At 45.3% G+C, this 19,476-nt stretch overlaps 1 protein-coding gene across 10 annotated transcripts in view; it reads left to right on the top strand.

The window, feature by feature from the left end:
* The window catches only part of PTCH1 (patched 1), a 70,973-nt gene that overhangs the window by 26,984 nt on the left and 24,513 nt on the right, over positions 1–19,476 (top strand). For 6 of the 10 annotated variants that reach the window (XR_013526070.1, XM_035300826.3, XM_035300818.3 and 3 more), the window contains 12 exons: positions 2,432–2,621; positions 5,898–5,967; positions 6,061–6,152; positions 7,541–7,739; positions 8,041–8,162; positions 8,985–9,132; positions 9,941–10,072; positions 10,430–10,585; positions 11,257–11,355; positions 11,946–12,071; positions 17,817–17,935; positions 18,579–18,981. Coding sequence is in view for 9 of the 10 variants with exons in the window: in XM_035300826.3 (XP_035156717.2) it covers positions 2,432–2,621; positions 5,898–5,967; positions 6,061–6,152; positions 7,541–7,739; positions 8,041–8,162; positions 8,985–9,132; positions 9,941–10,072; positions 10,430–10,585; positions 11,257–11,355; positions 11,946–12,071; positions 17,817–17,935; positions 18,579–18,981 (1,856 nt within the window). In the remaining variant the exon portion in view is untranslated. The remainder of the gene's footprint in view (positions 1–2,431; positions 2,622–5,897; positions 5,968–6,060; positions 6,153–7,540; positions 7,740–8,040; positions 8,163–8,984; positions 9,133–9,940; positions 10,073–10,429; positions 10,586–11,256; positions 11,356–11,945; positions 12,072–17,816; positions 17,936–18,578; positions 18,982–19,476) is intronic. The other 4 variants (XM_078348416.1, XM_035300822.3, XM_078348420.1 and 1 more) reach the window with 1 other exon arrangement.

Here is a 19,476-nt window from a genome sequence, read left to right as displayed (position 1 = left end):
TAGTGAGGTCCCTGGCTCTACCAAAAAAAAAAAAAGAAAAAAAATTAAAAATTAGCTGGGCATGGTGGTGTGTGCTGTAGTTGCAGCTATTTGAGGGGTTGAGACAGGAGGATCGCTTAATCCCAGGAGGTTTTGCGCCACTGCACTGCAGCCTGGGTGACAGGGCAAGACCTTGTCTTTAAATAAAGAAAAGAAAAGGAAGGGAGAAACCTATTTCTCCAAGACCATGACCTTCATCTCAGTCATCTGAAATGGGTTCTGTGGGACTTCCTGAGCTCAAAGCTTCACACTTAGGGGTGATAAGGAAGACAGCAAGGTAATGAACAGCTTTCAGCTGTCATTCAGCAGTGATTAAGGATAGGCATTTGCTAGGGTAGCAGATGTCAGGTGAGTCTGTAAAAGTGGGTTTTCTGTTTCTGGCAGCTTGTTCCAGAGTGCCTCGGGTGAATACCGATGTCAGAGTATATGAGTATCATGCACTTTATGACACAGTTATACCCGAGAAGTCTACCAGTGCACATGGTGAATGACACAAGACTTAATTATGGTCTCACCAATCTCTGCCACACTTGAAAAACCATGCACACGCTGTTGTTTGAGGAGGCAGGTAAAAATGGAAATGATTTCTAGGTTTATGGTGTTAGATGTGGTATCACCAGGAAAAAAGAAGAGGTGAGCAAAGGCCGCATTGAGTTCCTTGATGGGCAGCTGTGACCTCTGGACTAATAATTGGCTTTTTAACCTCATACAGCTCCTGCACTTCTAGAGGATGTGGGCTGGGTCAAATTCAATTAATTGGTTGGAAGTCTGCAGTGGTGTTGAATACTGTGATTTCTGCTAGAGAGAGCAAGCCCCTGCCTTCAGGCAGCTTTCCTAAGGCCTGCAGAAAAGGCCAGCAACAGTAGCCTTCTCTGTTGTTCCCCAGTATTTTCCTGTGGTTTTTCCTTCACTTCACATTAATTGCTAGGCCCTCAGGAATTCCCCTGGCATTTTAAAAAATTTTCTTCACACGAAAGTCTTATTCCTTTTTGTTAACCAGCTGATACCTTCCTCCCTCCTTCCCCGACCCCACACGCAGTATGTTAAACCTCACCTCACGGAGCTCCTGACCTTGGCATCCATGTGGACCTGCACAGAGGGTCCTGCCAGGCGGTGAATTTGTACTGGTTTTCCTAATGAGGGCATTATTTGCTTTTTAGCCTGCCCCCTTGTTTATAAAATATGCCAAGAGAACTAAACAACCCGCTGTTCCCAGTCCTTATTTACTTGTCCAAACCAAATGTTTATGTCCTTGAATACTAAACTTGAAGAAAAAGGATTCCTCCTCGTGGGAAAGCTATGATCACTGAGTTCTTTCTAAACTGTAGCTGCAGGCCTGCTTTTCAGTAAACATGCAGCTTATCAGTTACTCCAGGAACAGTTCAGACTGCTTTCTTTGCACTAAAGTGTTGGGTAGGGGAACTCCAGGTTCCTGGGTCTGTAACTATTAATACCTGAGACACTTCTTGGCAGCATTCAGAGCTTGGCTTGGCCCAGAACTGTGATTGAACATAACCTTGTGCCTAAGGATATAAAAAGGAGAGGAAGAGAAAAGGCAGTTGGCAGTAACAGTGTTGATGGTTTTCTTTGGTCACCTGTGCCTGCACTGGCTTTGGGCATGTCCCGTGCTGGCCAGCCTCCTGGAAAGCCGAGTTCGTATGAGCCTGGGCAGCAGATTCAGGATCGCCTGGGTCACTTCCAGCACACAGGGTGCTCGCCCCCAGCTGACTCAGAACCTAGCGCCTGTGTTTTCTGGATGCTGACCAGGTGAGTCTGATGGATCCAGATTCCAGGGACTGCCCATGATGACTGTGGCTGATAGATTTTCTTCCTCTCAAGCAGGATTTCCCCATGTGCATCTGACTTGAATCACTTTGTCTTCTCCTGGCAAGTTTTGTGCTGAACACACACCTGTTACCTTTCCTGTTTCTTTTTCCATGGAGGAGAAACATTTCCTCATTACCTTTGCCAGATTACTTAGGAGAATAGTGTAAATTGAAGCCATTTATCTTGAAATGTACTGCAAGGGCACATTGTTTGTACAAGTGAAAGAAATTGTAACAGGGTTATTTGGTCTGGTCTGCAAGGAAAAGGTGTCTCAAGTTTTCCTTTCTGCTCCCCGCTTTCTGCACATAATGTATTAGTTAGAATTAGGTTTGCGTGTGTGACAAGCGGGCCAGCCATTAACGGGCTTAGTGAGTATTTTTTATGTTTATTATTGGTAAAGTTAACATTGCCATTAATAATAAAGTGAATGTTACTTCTCACACATAAGCCAGTCTCTTGACCAGAGTCCATTTATTATATATCCTATGGCAGGTAGTGAGATACAGATAAAACATGAATCTGCGGTAATTTTGCTATTCTGATTAAACCTGTACATGTTTGTCAGTTGGAGGACGAGTAAGTCGTGAATTAAATTATACTCGCCAGAAGATTGGAGAAGAGGCTATGTTTAATCCTCAACTCATGATACAGACCCCTAAAGAGGAAGATGCTAATGTCCTGACCACAGAAGCGCTCTTACAACACCTGGACTCGGCGCTCCAGGCCAGCCGTGTCCACGTATACATGTACAACAGGTAAGGCCCACCTCGTCCACCTACTAATGAGCAGCAGGTAAGATGGTGGGAGGTGGCTGCTGGTTTAGGGCTTGTTATTTTAATAAATGAAATTGCCCCGAAAATGCACCTGGAGTATTAGTTAAAATAGTTTTACAATGAAAGGATTTTTTTTTTTAATCTTGATTTGTTTCTCAAGTTTGGTAACAAAGCAAATGCATTACTTTATAATGTATTGTCAGTATCTTGGCACTGTCCCCAAATGAGGAGGACCCTCAGTCACTTGGACACTATAAACCCAGGCTATAAGATGTTTCATTGCTTAAAGGGTTTTTGGAGCAGTGACATTTTGAATTGCCCTTAGTTAGCTTACAAACAGTGTGAAAAAGAAGAGCTGCTTCTTGTGACTTTGTACTCATCATTGTTTTGTGTCACACAGCCCATTGGGGGCTAATGTCCATTGGGTGGCTAATGAGTCACCGTGGGAATTGTTGCTGACACCTTTTTATTGATTTTTTTGAGATAGAGTCTCACTCTATTGCCCAGGCTGAAGTGCAGTGGTGTGATCTGTGCTCACTGCAACCTTCGTCTCCTAGGTTCATGCAATTCTCGTGCCTCAGCCTCCCCAGTAGCTGGAATTACAGGTGCACACCACCACGCCAGGCTAATTTTGTATTTTTAGTAGAGATGGTATTTCACCATGTTGACCAGGCTGGTCTCAAACTTCTGACCTCAAGTGATCCTCCCACCTCAGCCTCCCAGAGTGCTGGGATCACAAGTGTGAGCCACTGCACCTGGCCCACTGTCACCTTTTTAAGAAGTCATCTTTTAGCATCATGTTGCTAATTTCACAATGCTGTGAATAAAGGATTAGGAAGAGTTCAAAACTCTGTCCTTTTTCTTATGTATCTAGACTGTCACTTACTACAGGGCAGGGCCATCTCTTGTCTGTTTTCACCCCAGCATTGAGAACAGAGCGGGCATTCGGTTTGTTGGTTACTATTGAGGTTGGCATCACTACAGCCCATTTCTAGGGGACCTCTTAGTTGGCATCACCCAACCCCCATACCCTCCCCCAGGGTTTCAGCACCTCTTCACTGAGGCCTTCACTCGTACCCTTTATTTTTCCCGGAAGAGGTGAGAAAGTAGCAGTGTAGACGTATTCAGCAGCCAGGGAGAACCAAAGAAGAGAATAAAAATAAGGTTTGTACTTGTCCCTGCTCTAACCTCTGCTTACGTTCCAGCTTGACAGGATTCTAGGAACAAGCACAGCCAGGGGCTAGTCACATGTCTTTGGCACACTCTTGTTGGCTCGTTTGTAACCTGGGCTTATGGTCATGTGTGCTCATATCCTCCGTGGTTCGCAGAACAAGATCAGCTATATGAATGCAATGCGTGCCTTAGAAAATGTAAAATCGCGTTTCTGCCAGGCAGACTTGCCCTGCTGGTCTGTACCAAGCACTGCAGGGAAGCAACTGCCCAGTGCAGTTTTGCAGAATTTGCAAGTGACGTCCCTGTGGCGAGCCTGGAAACGAGTGTCCTAGGGCCACTGCAAGCATGGCCAATACGTTCTTAGTGTTTGTCACCTACACCCTTCAGGAGAAGATATGAGGGTCTATGCAATTAAGTGACGCTCTTCTTAGGCTGAGATGGAATGCAGAGTAATTTTATGCATTGGAATGGACTTTAATAACATGTAGTTCAACCCATCCCATGTTTTAGGTGAGAAAACTGGAAATTAGACTTATAAGAGCATTTGTCCAAGTTCATGCAGTGACTTAGGCACTGCTCTCAAAGAGAGGAAAGACATGAGTACAGATAGACGTGAACCAATCAAACATGCGCGGTCCCCCACAACAGCTGCGCCAGGCAGAAGATCTGGCCAGCCAGGGCTCTAGAGTTCAGGAGAAATGTCACTGCCTCTCAGTGACATTTCAACAGGGCACTGAGAGGCAGATAGGAAGGCACAGGGAAGAGGACACAGTAAGCTCCCTGGGTGAAGGCAGACCTCCCTTAGGAGGCCAATAACATAGAGCAGTTGGGAGGGAGGTTTTTACTTTTTGTTTTTTTTTTTTCCATCCCTTAGACTTTTTCATCCCTACCCCTTCCAAATTTATTTATTTATTTATTTATTTATTTTATTTTTTTTTGTTAGTCTGATCTCCCTAACACACTTGGAAAGATATGAACTTATATAACACTCTTCTAGAGACAAGACTCGAGATTAATTCCTTTTTTTTTTTTTTTTTGTGAGAGATGGGGCCTTGCTCATCTAGGCTGGAGTACAGTGGTGCAAGCATAGCTTACTGCAGCCTCAAACTCCTGGGCTCAAGTGATCCCTGCTACTGCCTCCCGAGTAGCTGGGACTGCATACATGTGACGCCACACCAGGCAATTTTTTTTTTTTTTTTTGTAGAGACAGGGTCACTGTCGCCTAGGCTAGACTGCAGTGGCACAATCACAGCTCACTGCCTCAACCTTCCAGGCTTAAGTGATTTTCCAGTCTCAGCCTCCCCAGTAGCTGGGACAACAGGCATGCACCACTGTGTCCAGCTAATTTTTAAAGATATTTATTTATGTATTTATTTTTAGTAGAGATCGGGTCTCACTGTGTTGCCCAGGCTGGTTTCAAACTCCTGGCTTCGTGCTGTCCTCCCGCCTCCACTTCCCAAAGTGCTGAGGTTACAGGCGTGAGCCGCTGCACCCAGCCCCAAATTAATTCTTGATCCGTATATTTTATTCTCATTTCTGTAAGATAGGAATAGAAGAGACTGTGAAGTTAGAATTTGATCCGCCTGACAAATGTTGTTTATAATATTAATGGTTAAGAGCAGGAGAGTTAATTTTGAAAACTACCTATTAAGGACGTGATCTGCCAATAAAACATCTCCGCACCTGAATATGTGTCAATACAGTACCAACCTAATTTAGTCCCCACCTATTCTGAATTTGTGATAATTCAACTGGGCTGCTCTGAAGTTGTTTAATGTATGTAGAAAAGCAGATTAATGGTGTAAACAAGATTATTGGGAGAACACTTAAGAAAACAAGACTTTTCAAGTACTTTGGTAGCATTCATTTACATAAACACCCTACATGTTAATTACGATTGAGTATTATCTATTCATTAAAGCAAGCTTGCTGGGTCTCTACTTGGCAAAAGCTCTGCTCGTTTTGACAGATGCTTAAAAGTGATCGAAATTGCAGTTCTTTTTATATGTTCTATCATTCCAAATTTTCACCAGTTTTCTTAATTTATTAGTGAGAAATTTTTGTCTCTGCTTTTCCTTTTATTAGGCAGTGGAAATTGGAACATCTGTGTTACAAATCAGGAGAGCTTATCACAGAAACAGGTTACATGGATCAGGTATGTTTTCTTTTTGTTGGCAAAAATGTCTCAGGAACACCCCGGTAGTATGCCTTAGCCTGATGCATGACCTCTTCTTTTTAACTTTGACAGATAATAGAATATCTTTACCCTTGTTTGATTATTACACCTTTGGACTGCTTCTGGGAAGGGGCGAAATTACAGTCTGGGACAGCATACCTCCTGTAAGTGTGTGATCACGCTTTCTGGTATCTGTGACTTCTCTAGGACTCAGTGTTTCTGATGTTGCTTATCATTGATTGTTCCATTTCGGTTTTGAACAAGAAATAAAAACATTGAAATTCCATATGCATTTTTTGAGTGAATAGTCGGGGGAGAGGGAATTTCAGCAGAATGTTTTTTCTCTTTTCAAAAAACAGTTCGGTAGGCATCATTAAATTTCATTCACTTTTACCAACCTATTTATATGCAAATAAAATGCAAATTATTGCAGAGTACGTGTGATTTTTAACTCTTTAAAATGTTTTGAAGACTAGGCATTTAGTTAGGTTTGAAGACTAGGCATTTAGACCCTTATTTTTTAAGGAGAGACATTATTAGTGGGTACACATCAGAATGAAATATTTTGAGTTTAAGTTCGAGATCTTCCGTGAAGTAAAATGCTAACTTTTCTTAAGATCACACTAATGGCATTTAGGGGAAATCCACTATCTGTGAAGGCCACAGTAGGGAATGCTTCACAGTTTAGCAGTTGGATATTATATATACCGCATCATTTAAAGAATAATTGTTAATCAGCATAGACATTTTCAGTTAATTATGCAAGAGTTAGAGCTTGGGTTATTGTTTCTGTCCTGGCTTACACATATCTGCAAAAGCAATTTGCAGTGGCCATCCGCTGACCTTCAGTATACAGTGTTAGATGGGAAATAAGGGGTTTTGTGTTTTCTGGTTGGGAGATTCCGAATAATGACTTCAGCCTGGTTAAGCAGCTACAGTGTGGTTTGAACCACATAACAGGCAGCCAAAAGCCTTTCTGGTCTGTCAACAGCACAAATTCAAAAGTGAGTGTGGGGGGAAGTGGCTGTGATGGTGGTGATGGCAGAGGCCGCTGGGGGCTTGCCCATTCCATTGCCAGGCTGTCAGAGAGCTCATAAGTATGGGATTGTTAAAGGTAGCAGAGATCAAATATTTTGGTTGATGACATTTACAAAGCATTTATTAGGCTGGCAAGTGCTAATCTGATGTTGTGATGCCCTCTTTTTTTAAAAAAAATTTTTAAATTTTGGATCTGTCTTCTGTCTACATGCACCCATTGGCTAATTTTGTATGTAGATATTAAGTACACAATATCAGCAGTTAAAGATTATTCAGTGCCCTCATTAATGTATGAGTCCTCTCTCTGCTTAGCATCTCCAGTTATGAATTATTTTCCTGACCTAAGTTTGCACGCAGATATGCTGGAAAGGAGCATTTGTTTTGATGCCAGAGTCCAGAATTGCAGCATTGCCAGATGCCTCCTACAAGGCGGATACAGTCGATGCAGTCTTGTTACTTTATGATGGGTTTAGAAGGCTCCTTTAATGGCCTTGTCTCCTGATTTCTTTCCCAGAGGTAAACCTCCTTTGCGGTGGACAAACTTCGACCCTTTGGAATTCTTAGAAGAGTTAAAGAAAATAAACTATCAAGTGGACAGCTGGGAGGAAATGCTGAATAAGGCTGAGGTTGGTCATGGCTACATGGACCGTCCCTGCCTCAATCCGGCCGATCCAGACTGCCCCACCACAGCCCCCAACAAAAATTCAACCAAAGTGAGTTACCGGCAGTGAGCGCTCTCAGAAGGGATGGAGAGCACGACGCGTTTTTGTGTCCGTTCGTCCTTCACTTTATTATTTTCATTTTTAACATTTCATTCTCCATGATCGTCTTTGTCTGTGGAACTAAGTTTGTTTATAGAGCCAAATTTTGCTGTAAGATTTGCCATACGCCTCTCATTAGCCTTGCTATTAATGTTCTCTCTGAAACACACAGGCTCTTAACGCACTGGATTTTAACAAGGCATGTGACCTGCCTACTAATTCCCGTAATTATGTGGCTGTCTTTTTATTTTAGCCTCTTGATACGGCCCTTGTTTTGAATGGTGGATGTCATGGCTTATCCAGAAAGTATATGCACTGGCAGGAGGAATTGATTGTGGGTGGCACAGTCAAGAACAGCACTGGAAAGCTCATCAGGTAAGCCAGCTCCTGAGGATAACGGATGCCACCTAGCCTTCCTCCTCTCCTCAAAAGTCACTTCCCTCCTGACATCGGCAAGTGATATTTGTGCTAATACTTAAACCGTTCGTTATCCCAGCTAGCTGGGTGTTGTCATAGAATATTAAGAAATACGAGCAGACTGCAACAGCTTGAAAAAGCACCTTGTGGGGAACTTTTCAAGAACGGATTTGTAGTTTTCATCAAGACCTTAGTTCCTGACTGTAGGGTTTTAGGAGATCTGCCTGTTACGTAGAGAATAGGGGCAAATGTAAAGTAGGCCAGGACACACCGATCAGAGTTCATGATGTGAGCTGCAGTGTCACGGACTGTTACAGGGAAAGACGAAGAGCCAGCGGCTCAATAAGAATTATCCTTTGTGCATTTGTGGACTCTGGTCAGTCAAGTGTCAGGAGTTTTGTCTAAGATTTCTCCCTTGGGAACGGCTTGGTCTGGGATTTCTGCACAGCGAGTATGCGTCACTGAGCCCGGTATATCTGCTCAAGCTATCTGCTCCTCTCCCCTTCCTGTTTCATGGAGTGGAAACTGTGAAAGGAAATTGCCTATTAATTTAATTTGGGGGTATATCTGTAAAAGGTTTGTAAGGTTACACCTTTAATATGGTACATCAATCTATTAAATAAAATAACCATCCTGGTCCCATTTTAATGGAAACATGTGCTCACGGAGAAGGAAAAGAATTACAGCCGGTGAGTTGGGGGAACTGGCTGGGGATTTGAGGCGGGAGAAACTGCCTCCTGGGAATGCTGGTGACATGCCTGCCCTTGGACTCTGCCACAGCGCCCACGCCCTGCAGACCATGTTCCAGTTAATGACTCCCAAGCAAATGTACGAGCACTTCAAGGGGTACGAGTATGTCTCCCACATCAACTGGAATGAGGACAAGGCAGCAGCCATCCTGGAGGCCTGGCAGAGGACCTATGTGGAGGTAACCCCACCTTCAAATCGGGGTGCAGACTCACTGGTTACGCTAGTCTTCATTGTCACCATCATTTAAAACATTACTTTCCAGTAGCTTTACTTTCAAAACATTGTAACTCTGGAAACTTGATGGGATGAAACCTTTTTCCTTTTCTTTGATACTGAAAATTCTAGAATACTATCTAAGAGACTGGTTCTAATTGGGGTGCCCTGAAGCATGTTTAGTAACCAGTTGTGAACTCCAAAGCTAAGGCACGTAACAGTGTTTAAAAAAACACTCGGTGAGCAAAGGTGCCTGGAAAACATTAGCCAGGCATAGAATCTGTTCACAGCTGCAGGCCCCTTGCTCAGGTCATGTGACAGGAGCTGGCCTTTGTTTCCCAGCAGTGACCTCTGCTGAGCTGTATGTGACCTTTTAAAAGTGGCCAGCAAATGAACAGGGGGAGGAGTGCCATAAGAATGGGTTGTTTTGGATTAGGGGGAGCTGATGGGACCGCAAGTCAATTGTGAAGTTACGGAGAACAGAGAGCAGTCTCAGCCCTGGAGTAAATACAGCGCTGGGAGTCAACTCTAGCAAACTCCAGCGACCCCGGCCCTCAGCAGCACCCACTGTCACTGATTCGCCATGGCCATTGCCCTAAAACAGGGTTGTTTAATGTTAGCCCAAGTTCAGCCTCGCTCCCTGCACTGGAATCACATAGAAAAATGCATCAGAAAAAAAGAAGGGCTGGACTGTGTGGCCTGAGGTCTGTGCCATAGAGGCTTGGGGAAGCATTCATTCTGTTTGTGCATTTCGACTTCTGTTGTGACCACAGGTGGTTCATCAGAGTGTCGCACAGAACTCCACTCAGAAGGTGCTTTCCTTCACCACCACAACCCTGGACGACATCCTGAAATCATTCTCTGACGTCAGTGTCATCCGTGTGGCCAGTGGCTACCTACTCATGGTAATGCTGGATTCCAGGCTTCTGGGGGCCAGGGTTTGGTGTGGTTTTTTTAGTCTTTACTTTTCTATGACCGCTCCTGCTTTTGAACTGCCCTTAACATCCACATGCATCCAAGACACACAGAGCGTGGCTTCACAGTGGTTTAAAAGTGGTCATGTAAAGTGTTTTTTCCCATTTGCCATTTGCCTACCTTTGACTCATGTCCTTTTATGTGAGGTCCTTGATGGAAAGTTTTGTTGTTGTTGGATTTGATAAGTTCTGCCTTTTGATTTGGGGTGATGGGTCGGGGAAGCGTTAGAACCACGACACATTCTAATGTTCGGCTTTTGTTCTGTGCCCCCATTGTTCTGCTTGCAGCTCGCCTATGCCTGTCTAACCATGCTGCGCTGGGACTGCTCCAAGTCCCAGGGTGCCGTGGGGCTGGCTGGCGTCCTGCTGGTTGCACTGTCAGTGGCTGCAGGACTGGGCCTGTGCTCATTGATCGGAATTTCCTTTAACGCTGCAACAACTCAGGTACTAAAGGAGCCATTCATCTGCTGTCCTAAATGACCCCCTCCCCCGCCCCCCAGGCTTGGCTCAGCCAGCCTCCTGTGTGTCCTTCTCACCAGAAGGGTCTTACAGCCTTTTGCACTAGGATGCCACCGGCCTCAGGGGGATGCTGTCTCTTGATGGACCCTTCCGGGCAGTGGGTAGAAAGTCTGATGGGCTTCCTGGTTACTAGAGACACTTCACTGATAGGAATGTATGTCACTGACCAGGGTTGTGGCTCTCTGGCTCTCGTGGGCATTCACATTGCTTGCAGGGCTTGTGAAAGCTCAGATTGCCAGGCCCCACCGCCAGAGTTTCTGTCAGTAAGTCTGAGGCCAGGGCTGAGAAAGTGCACTTCTGGGCAGTTCCCAGCAATGCTGGTCCATGGGCCACACTCTGCTTAAATGAGTTAGATTCCTTCTCATTTAGTAGGTTAGAAAAATGGTAATACACAGACCTTCCGAGAGAAACATGCACAATCTCCTGTGAGCTGACACTGCTAGGCTTTAGGGATCTCAAGTGAGTTCTTCACCGTGAGGTCCCAGAGGCCCTCCTTCGGGAGCTGCCAGGCGCTGGTGGCAGTGTCCTGAACCAGCTGTAGAGTCATCTTACTTGGATCTCTCGTGTCTAAAGCCCATCCTCTGTTTTTGCCACAGGTTTTGCCATTTCTCGCTCTTGGTGTTGGCGTGGATGATGTATTTCTTCTGGCCCACGCCTTCAGTGAAACCGGACAGAATAAAAGAATCCCTTTTGAGGTAATGGAAAAGCAAAAGAAGAGAGCTCTGGGGGCATCTGCAGCTTCCTCTGTTCCTGTTTGTCCTTTAATTTTTCTCCGACTGGCCCAGTAAAGATTTCAGTCCCGTGTCAGATGATGTGTCCCTGGCTGCCAATCCGGAAATAAGATGGAAGACTCTCAAGACATGTATTTGCTATGGGAAGTCCCAAGAGCTGCATTTGGGGTACCTTTAGAAATATGGGTGTTTATTTTAGTGTGACACTTTAACCCTAATTGCAATACCTTTCCAGAGACCACATTTGCTTCTCTGGAGAATTCTGTCACTTGGCCATCACCTCGCTCCACTCCCTTTTAAAATTATATTTTAAGCTTAAGTCATTATCTTACAGCTTTCTGCTCTGGATGGTAAAAACCATGAAGAATTCATGACTCTAGGTAGTACTGAATAATGCTGGTATTAGGGGTAACACAGGTGGCTCTTTCTCACTCTCAAATGCCAGCATGATAAGCTACAGTTGTGTTAGTCTGCCATGTATCTGCTCACACAGTCTGTGCTCCAAGGGGACCTTATGCAGTGCAGCTCTCAGTGCTGTGGTTTCTAATTCCCAGGACAGGACCGGGGAGTGCCTGAAGCGCACAGGAGCCAGCGTGGCCCTCACATCCATCAGCAACGTCACAGCCTTCTTCATGGCTGCATTAATCCCGATTCCCGCTCTGCGCGCGTTCTCCCTCCAGGTGAGCTTCCAGTGATGAAGGCTGCAGTGATCCCGAGCAGGGCACTGACTTCTAGCATCCCACGTCTGCCGTCTCTGCTAAAGCACTTCAGTCACTTCTGGAGTGAAATAGAAATGCCTGTGTTTGAGGCCCTATTTAACGGGGTGGATGCTTCTTTAAGCTTATAACCCTGACACTCCCTCTAAAAAACGAAACACTTCTGGAGTTTTTCCTTCCTTCCTAGCCCTGTGAAGCCCAGATGCCTGTTGCCTTATAAAATGTCCCCATCCTTTTTGCATGGCTTTGGGGACTACTTCACATTCACCCTCTGGGGTCACCGGTGCTGCGGCCAGCTTCTGGGCCATCCTCTGCTTCCAAACACCACTCCCAGTGCCTGCGCTCAGCCCTTCTGCTGCCCACCTCATCCCAAGCCACCCTCTCTTTCGCTTTTGCCAAAGCAGCCCCAACCCAACAGTATTAAGCTGAGGTCACGTGTCAGACAGCACTATAGGACCACGGACTGGCCAATCTGCCGTGGAGAGTTTCCTGCAGGCCGCTCCTCAGTGGGCCCTTGCTTTCTACCTCCCTTTCCTAAGTTGGCCACCACAATCTTTCCTGTACCCTCTTCTCTTTCCTTTTGGTCCCCTGCTCCCGTCTCGGGCTGCCCAAGCAGACTCACAATCCCTCTCACCCTCCCATGCAGAGCATGTGGGCCACTCATGACTTGTCCTCTCCTTCCAGACCAGGCCCTGTCACCCCCAGAGGCCATCAGGGTATTTTCTAATCAGAGACTCAGCTTCTGTGAATTGTAAGCTCGGACAGTTCCCTGGGATGGAGATACCGCAGTAATCTGTTCTGCGCCTGGAGTAAATTACTGACATTGCCCTTGAGCTACTTGAAACTCATAGGAATCCTAAAACTAGGTTACTGCCACTGATAAAGCAGAGACTTCATCAGTTTGTACCATGGTCTTCCTGAGCCCAGAGTTTCCTGGAGTTTTGACATCTCAAGATGTTATTGGGGTTTTGTGAATTAATTTCAAATTTTAAAGCCTCAGTTTTTTCCCCTCTCTTTTTTGTGATGATATGATGTATAATTCTCAAGCTAGCCAGGTTTCTAAAGGAAACTACTTCTGCGTCACTTTTGAACCTGTTGTTGTGATGCCCCATGCACTCACACAGCTTTCCGCTACTCCAAGAGCTCCTGCAGATGTGAGCAGGAAGCACAATTGCCAGTCATGCATCTGGTTTCTGCTCGTATTTTGTCAATATGTTTAGCTCTTTTCTAGTCTTTACATTTGTCATGTAAGAGGAACGAATCAGTCATGTATTTGAATGTCATTTTACTAGTTACCAGGAGGTCTGAGCAACTACTGATCCTACTGAGTGGGATTCAAGACCTCCTTAGTATTTCATGTGAGGCACAACTGGAGAAAAGATTCTATGCCAATTGCTGTAACCACCAGCCCCAAAAGAAACACAAAAAGAAAAGAGGGTTTATTTGTATTACAAACCTATGTAGAAGTAGAAACAGTGAATCAATGAATAACGTTCAGATCTGACTCTGTAACCGAAGCACAGGCCAAGGAGACTCTGATTGCCCAGTGGTGTGAAAGGTGAGCCAGACCCGCACACAGAGCAGCTGAAGTCTTAGAATGCCTTTGTGCACAGGCATGCATCTGCTCAGCACCCTGTGGTACCGCAGGCTCGTTTCGTGTGTAACAGGTGCTGGTATTGAGAATCTGTTCTAGAGTCTTTCAGTAGTGGGACCCTGTCTCCCTGTTCTCTCTCCTCTCCCCTTCTTTTCTGCTTGCCTTTTTGCTCACTGTCTTTCTGTATCTGCTCACACTCCTTCTTTTCTTCTTTTCTCTCTCATTCTCTCCTCTCCTCTCTCAGTACATACTGATGGCTCATCGAGGCCGACTCTCCTTTAATGATCCCCTATGGTGTGGTGGTCTGAAAAGCTACATGAGGTTTCCCTATGAGGAGTAGCCTTGTAGAAAATCCAGTGCACTAAGTTCTCCCAAGGTAAGCACCTTACAGAGACAAAAATGAGTACTGCTGGTTTTCATGTTCTGTTTCAAACCTCATCAGCATCACTTTAGAAAATCGCAACTGGCCAGGAGCGGTAGCTCACGCCTGTAATCCCAGCACTTTGGGAAGCCGGGGGCAGGCGGATCACGAGGTCAAGAGATCGAGACCATCCAGGCCAACGTGGTGAAACCCCGTCTCTACTAAAAAATACAAAAAATCAGCTGGGCGTGGTGGTACATGCTGTAGTTCCAGCTACTCGGGAGGCTGAGGCAGGAGGATTGCATAAACCTGGGAGGCGGAGGTTGCAGTGAGCGGAGATCGTGCCACTGCAACTTCACCCTGGTGCCTGGTGACAGAGTAAGACTCTGTCTCAAAAAAAAAAGCAAATCACAACTATACCTTCCAAGGGTCTTCATCTTATTAAAGAATGCCTCCCCATGACACTGATTCATTCTCTGTCAAAAAAAAAAAAAAAAGGAAAGAAAATTCAAGGAAAAGAGAGGATGCAGTGATTTTTGCAGTGGCCCCTGGTTTTGTTTTAATATATTGACCCTCAAAGTTGGCCATTATGTAGCTTCCCTTTACATTGGTGAACAGTATCGAGTTTGACTCTGGGTGATCAGTTGTGTTTATATTTACAAGATGCTACAAATTAAACATCAAAAGGGAGTGATCAAGCTGGTTCTGTCCAATAGTAAACCTGCGTTACCTTCAGAATTTTCCATATAAATCTCCTACAATTTTGTAATGTGACCAAATAATTAGATATTTTTTTCCACAAAGAAACTGTCTTAAACCTCATCAGCCTTCATCCATCTGCCTAAATGCCACCTCTACACCAGAAAGCACTGACACCAGCTGTAATTCTTTGTGATCAACTAGGGATTGCTGGTTTTTTATTTGTTTATTCATTTGTTTATTCTTCAATGAGAACTCCCAGAACAGAACCCCTTGTTGTTCTAATTGGTAGGGAGGTTTGACTGGGACTTCCTCTGCACGTGTCCCAGCGTTAGCAGCATTGAGGGGATGGGGCATTTCCTATGAGCACAGTAACAAGAATTGATTCACAGCTGCAATATCATCCCGTCATCTTCTCTGGTTTACTTAACTCTCTTGCCTTTGTGATGACCCTTTTCTCTTTCTGAGAAGCCCTTGCTGGTTGTTTTACTATTTTGGTGTACATTTGGGGGCCTGGCATTGAGAAAATAGTCCCCCATACATGTAATAGATTATGAGAAAGTCAGTTAGACGGGACGCCTCGGGGTTCTTCTCTCATCCCTTCGTTTCCGTCACAGGAGACAAGCAAGATGCCCAGCAGGCTTCTCTGACCAACGAGGCCTGGTAGCTGAGAAGCTCCCCAACCTCTGTGGCAGTCAGTGTGGCTGACTGGTGCCCATGCGTGTGCCCGTGAGGCTTTCTGTGTCATGGAGCTCTGCCCTCCTCATCCTCATGAATGCCTGTCCAAAGCAGGATGCCCGGGGTCTCTTCTACATTCCACTCCTCGATTCTAAACATGACTGTAATTTTAAAAGCTGAAAGGATCCGGCCACCAGGATTACATGCTCCCGGAAAGTCTCTGTTAGAACTCCCTACCTGTTCTTCCTGGCATCCCCTGCTGTCTCACAGTCAGGTATCCTAATCCCGTCCTCAGATGCCCTCTCAGTAAGGGACCAGCTCTCACAAAACTCCCAGTTCTCAGCGGGGCTGGGGGCTTTGCATCAAGTCTGTTGGATGTGACTTACTGGATGACCTCAGGCAGGTGACTTGACTGCATTTGGGGACTTTATCAGGTAATACTGTCAATCTCAGGGAGAACCTCCTGCTTGTCATGAATCAGATATAAACGAAACTAATCTTCATAGCTTCTCCGTTTTCTTCCCCCAAGAAAATTTCAGACCCCAGCAGCACAGAGGAGCTTGAAACGGGTATCCTCTTGCACACTCTGTGTTTTCTTCACAGGGAGCACCTGCCATTCCCCTGCTCCTGCCTGACCTCTTTTTCTTTTCTTTTTTATTTTCTTTTTTTTTTTTTTGAGATGGAGGTTCACTCTGATCGCCCAAGCTGGAGTGCAATGGCATGATCTCTGCTTACTGCAACCTCCACCTCCTGGGTTCAAGTGATTCCCCTGCCTCAACCTCCCAAGTAGCTGGGATTACAGGCATGTGCCACCATGTCTGGCTAATTTTATATTTTTATTTAGAGACGTGGTTTCTCCAAGTTGGGCAGGCTGGTCTCGAACTCCCAACCTTAGGTGATCCACCTGCCTCAACCTCCCAAAGTGCTGGGATGACAGGGTGTGAGCCACCCACCACACCCGGCCCTCTTTTTCATCTTCTAAACCCTGCTGAAGCCTCTCTCAGGAAGCCTACCTTGACTTGCCACCCCTGCACCCCACTGAGCTGCTCTGCAGCCTGGCACCTGCCTTTATGATGCCATCCATCAGTTGGGATTGTCATTTGCGCGTAGGTCTGGCTCTATGAGAATTGAGAGCAGGATTTTGTCTTACTTTGTGTCTCCAGCACCCAGCATAGTACTAGACTTTTCTCTTTAAAGGATCTCTGTCAGGTAAATTCTCTCGTCACAGTGGTGATGAGCTTACTTGTGTAGGCCTATTAGACAGTTCTTATATACATTAGTCTGGTAAGTTAACATGCTTTGTATTTTTCAGTGGATGAGGGATTTTCAAGATAGACCAAGAAGAAAGAGGTTAGGTAGTTTGCTGGTTCACCTTGAGCATAAACTCACAATTCCCATCCAAAGCGCTTTGTGAAGTTCTTCCTCGATTGTGTTAGGTGCCAGTTATAGCCAGGTTTTCTTTCCTCACCCTGGGACATTTACCAGTTTGAGGGTTTTGTACTAAGCAGTTCTTTAAGAAGACTGCCTCATTTTTTTTAATTTTCAAAGCCATGTCTGGCTATTTCCTGGCTTCTCAGCATTGCCAGCGCCTTTCTCTGTGGTGCACCTTCTGCCATGCCCTTCCCAGCTGGGTCGACTTTCCACTGGCCTCTGGTGGCTTCCCCTATTAACAGCCCAATTTTGTAATTTTTACTAAGTCAGCAGGAGATTTGCCATCGCACTGCAGAATCTAGCCCCGTGTTTATTCTAGGTTACAGAGTGACTTTTGAATCTGTACTTACTTATTCTGCGTACTATAATCACACACAGGAATTTCTTTCTGCTTAACTCTCCTTGACCTTTTATGTTCTTGCTCCCACACCCCACAGGCTACTCCAGAGGCTATTTGGAATGTGCCTATTAAAACCTCAGGGGATACGTGTGAAATTATATTTCACGTTTTAAAGGGGACATTTTGATATACTCAATCCACTTGATACAAAAATGTTTAAGTGTAAAATCAGGGTCGCATGACCTCTCGGAAGTATTCTGGAAGGGAAATGCTTCTGTTTGTTTTAAATTGGATCTTGAATGTGCTCTGCCTTTGTGGATTTGGTTCGGTTGGGTTACGATCAACACATTAATAGTTTAGTTCCTGGGTTTGTACCTTATGGATTTATGGAATTATTAGAAATAGGCCCAGAAATAGTCAAGACTGTTCCTGTCAAATAGTCTCTTGATGATGTGGCAAAAGAAACTTAACATCCGTCACAGCTTCAAACACTGCAAGAGGAAAGTGAAAGAAAAATATTGTTTAAAAGTATCTTTGTTTTCACAGCAGTCCTTTGATTGGACAGAGGCATATTGGTGACCTCTGAATTTTTTTTTCTGCCCCCAGGCAGCGGTAGTAGTGGTGTTCAATTTTGCCATGGTTCTGCTCATTTTTCCTGCAATTCTCAGCATGGATTTATATCGACGTGAGGACAGGAGACTGGATATTTTCTGCTGTTTTACAAGGTACATTTCAGACTGCTGTGGCCTTTTGGTTGGGTGCAGAGTGGTACTGTGAGAGAACTCTTTCAGCCTGTGGAGTTATAAAGGAATGTGGGCAACAGGGTTTCTGCTGGTGTGGTGGACATAGGGGAGATATTGGACAGAGGCTGCTTCCCTAGGGTGACATCAGAGGCCCTGGGCACCTTCTCCCCTGTCCCAGCTGAGCCCTTGAAATGCTGATACTGATGACCCCTTTTTCCATCATGAACTGATGCTGCTCATTGTAGGAATGTTTCATATCTCTCCATTAGAGCAGAACAAGATTGAAAACCACCCACCTAGAAAATACATAGCTTTTGGTGGTGGTTTTGTTTTGTTTGGAATTATGCTTTGAAGCGTTCATCATCATATTACTTGCTTTTGGAAGCCAAATTTAGGATCAGTCCTCCATGTGTCCTCCTCAGACTGACTTTTATCTAGTTCACCGGGAGATGAACCAGGTAACGTTATAAACCAGGCGATGTTTCTGGAGTTCAGCGTGTGATGTTTCTCTCCCAAGTCAGAGCTGTGTAAGAGGGGTATTCTCAGTACACAGTGAAAATCGGCAGAATGAAAGCACCATTTCCCTGATCCAGCATAACATTGCAATGTGTTTCCCTCCTTTCAGCCCCTGCGTCAGCAGAGTGATTCAGGTTGAACCTCAGGCCTACACTGACACCCATGACAGTACCTGCTACAGCCCCCCACCCCCCTACAGCAGCCACAGCTTTGCCCATGAAACGCAGATTACCATGCAGTCCACTGTCCAGCTGCGCACAGAGTACGACCCCCACACTCACGTGTACTACACCACCGCTGAGCCACGCTCCGAGATCTCCGTGCAGCCCGTCACCGTGACACAGGACACCCTCAGCTGCCAGAGCCCAGAGAGCACCAGCTCCACAAGGGACCTGCTCTCCCAGTTCTCTGACTCCAGCCTCCACTGCCTTGAGCCCCCCTGTACCAAGTGGACACTCTCATCTTTTGCTGAGAAGCACTATGCTCCTTTCCTCTTGAAACCAAAAGCCAAGGTAATCTGCCACAACTTAAGATTCTTCCTGCTTCAAAAAATGACAGAACAGGCTCCTTTGGAGTTCATCAAATTGCTTCTAGTTTTCTTCTTTTTCCTTAAAAAAAATCATATGAGTATGATATAGTTCAGTCCTCTTAAAGTCAATGCTTTGAGAGCATAGGGCCATTTTAATGAGGTAATCTTCCATAGGAGTGAATCTCTATGCAGCACGTCTTTTTATGAATGAGGTTGTTTAAAAATGTGATTACCAGGAGCCGTGGCTCATGCCTGTTATCCCAGCACTTTGAGTGGCTGAGATGGAAGGATTGCTTGAGCTAGGAGTTTGAGAACAGCCTAGGCAACAAAGGATGACCCTGTCTCTACAAAATACTTTAAAAATTAGCCAGGGACAGGTGTGGCAGCTCACGCCTATAAACCCAGCACTTCTGGGAGGCCAAGGCCAGCGGATTGCTTGAGCCCAGAAGTTAGAGATCAGCCCAGGGAACATGGTGAA

This window comes from Callithrix jacchus, chromosome 1, assembly GCF_049354715.1.
Source record: "Callithrix jacchus isolate 240 chromosome 1, calJac240_pri, whole genome shotgun sequence".
In the NCBI taxonomy this organism is placed as follows: Eukaryota; Metazoa; Chordata; class Mammalia; order Primates; family Cebidae; genus Callithrix; species Callithrix jacchus.
The sequence above is the reverse complement of the archived record's forward strand: the minus strand, read 5'-3'. Positions and strand labels throughout refer to the sequence as shown.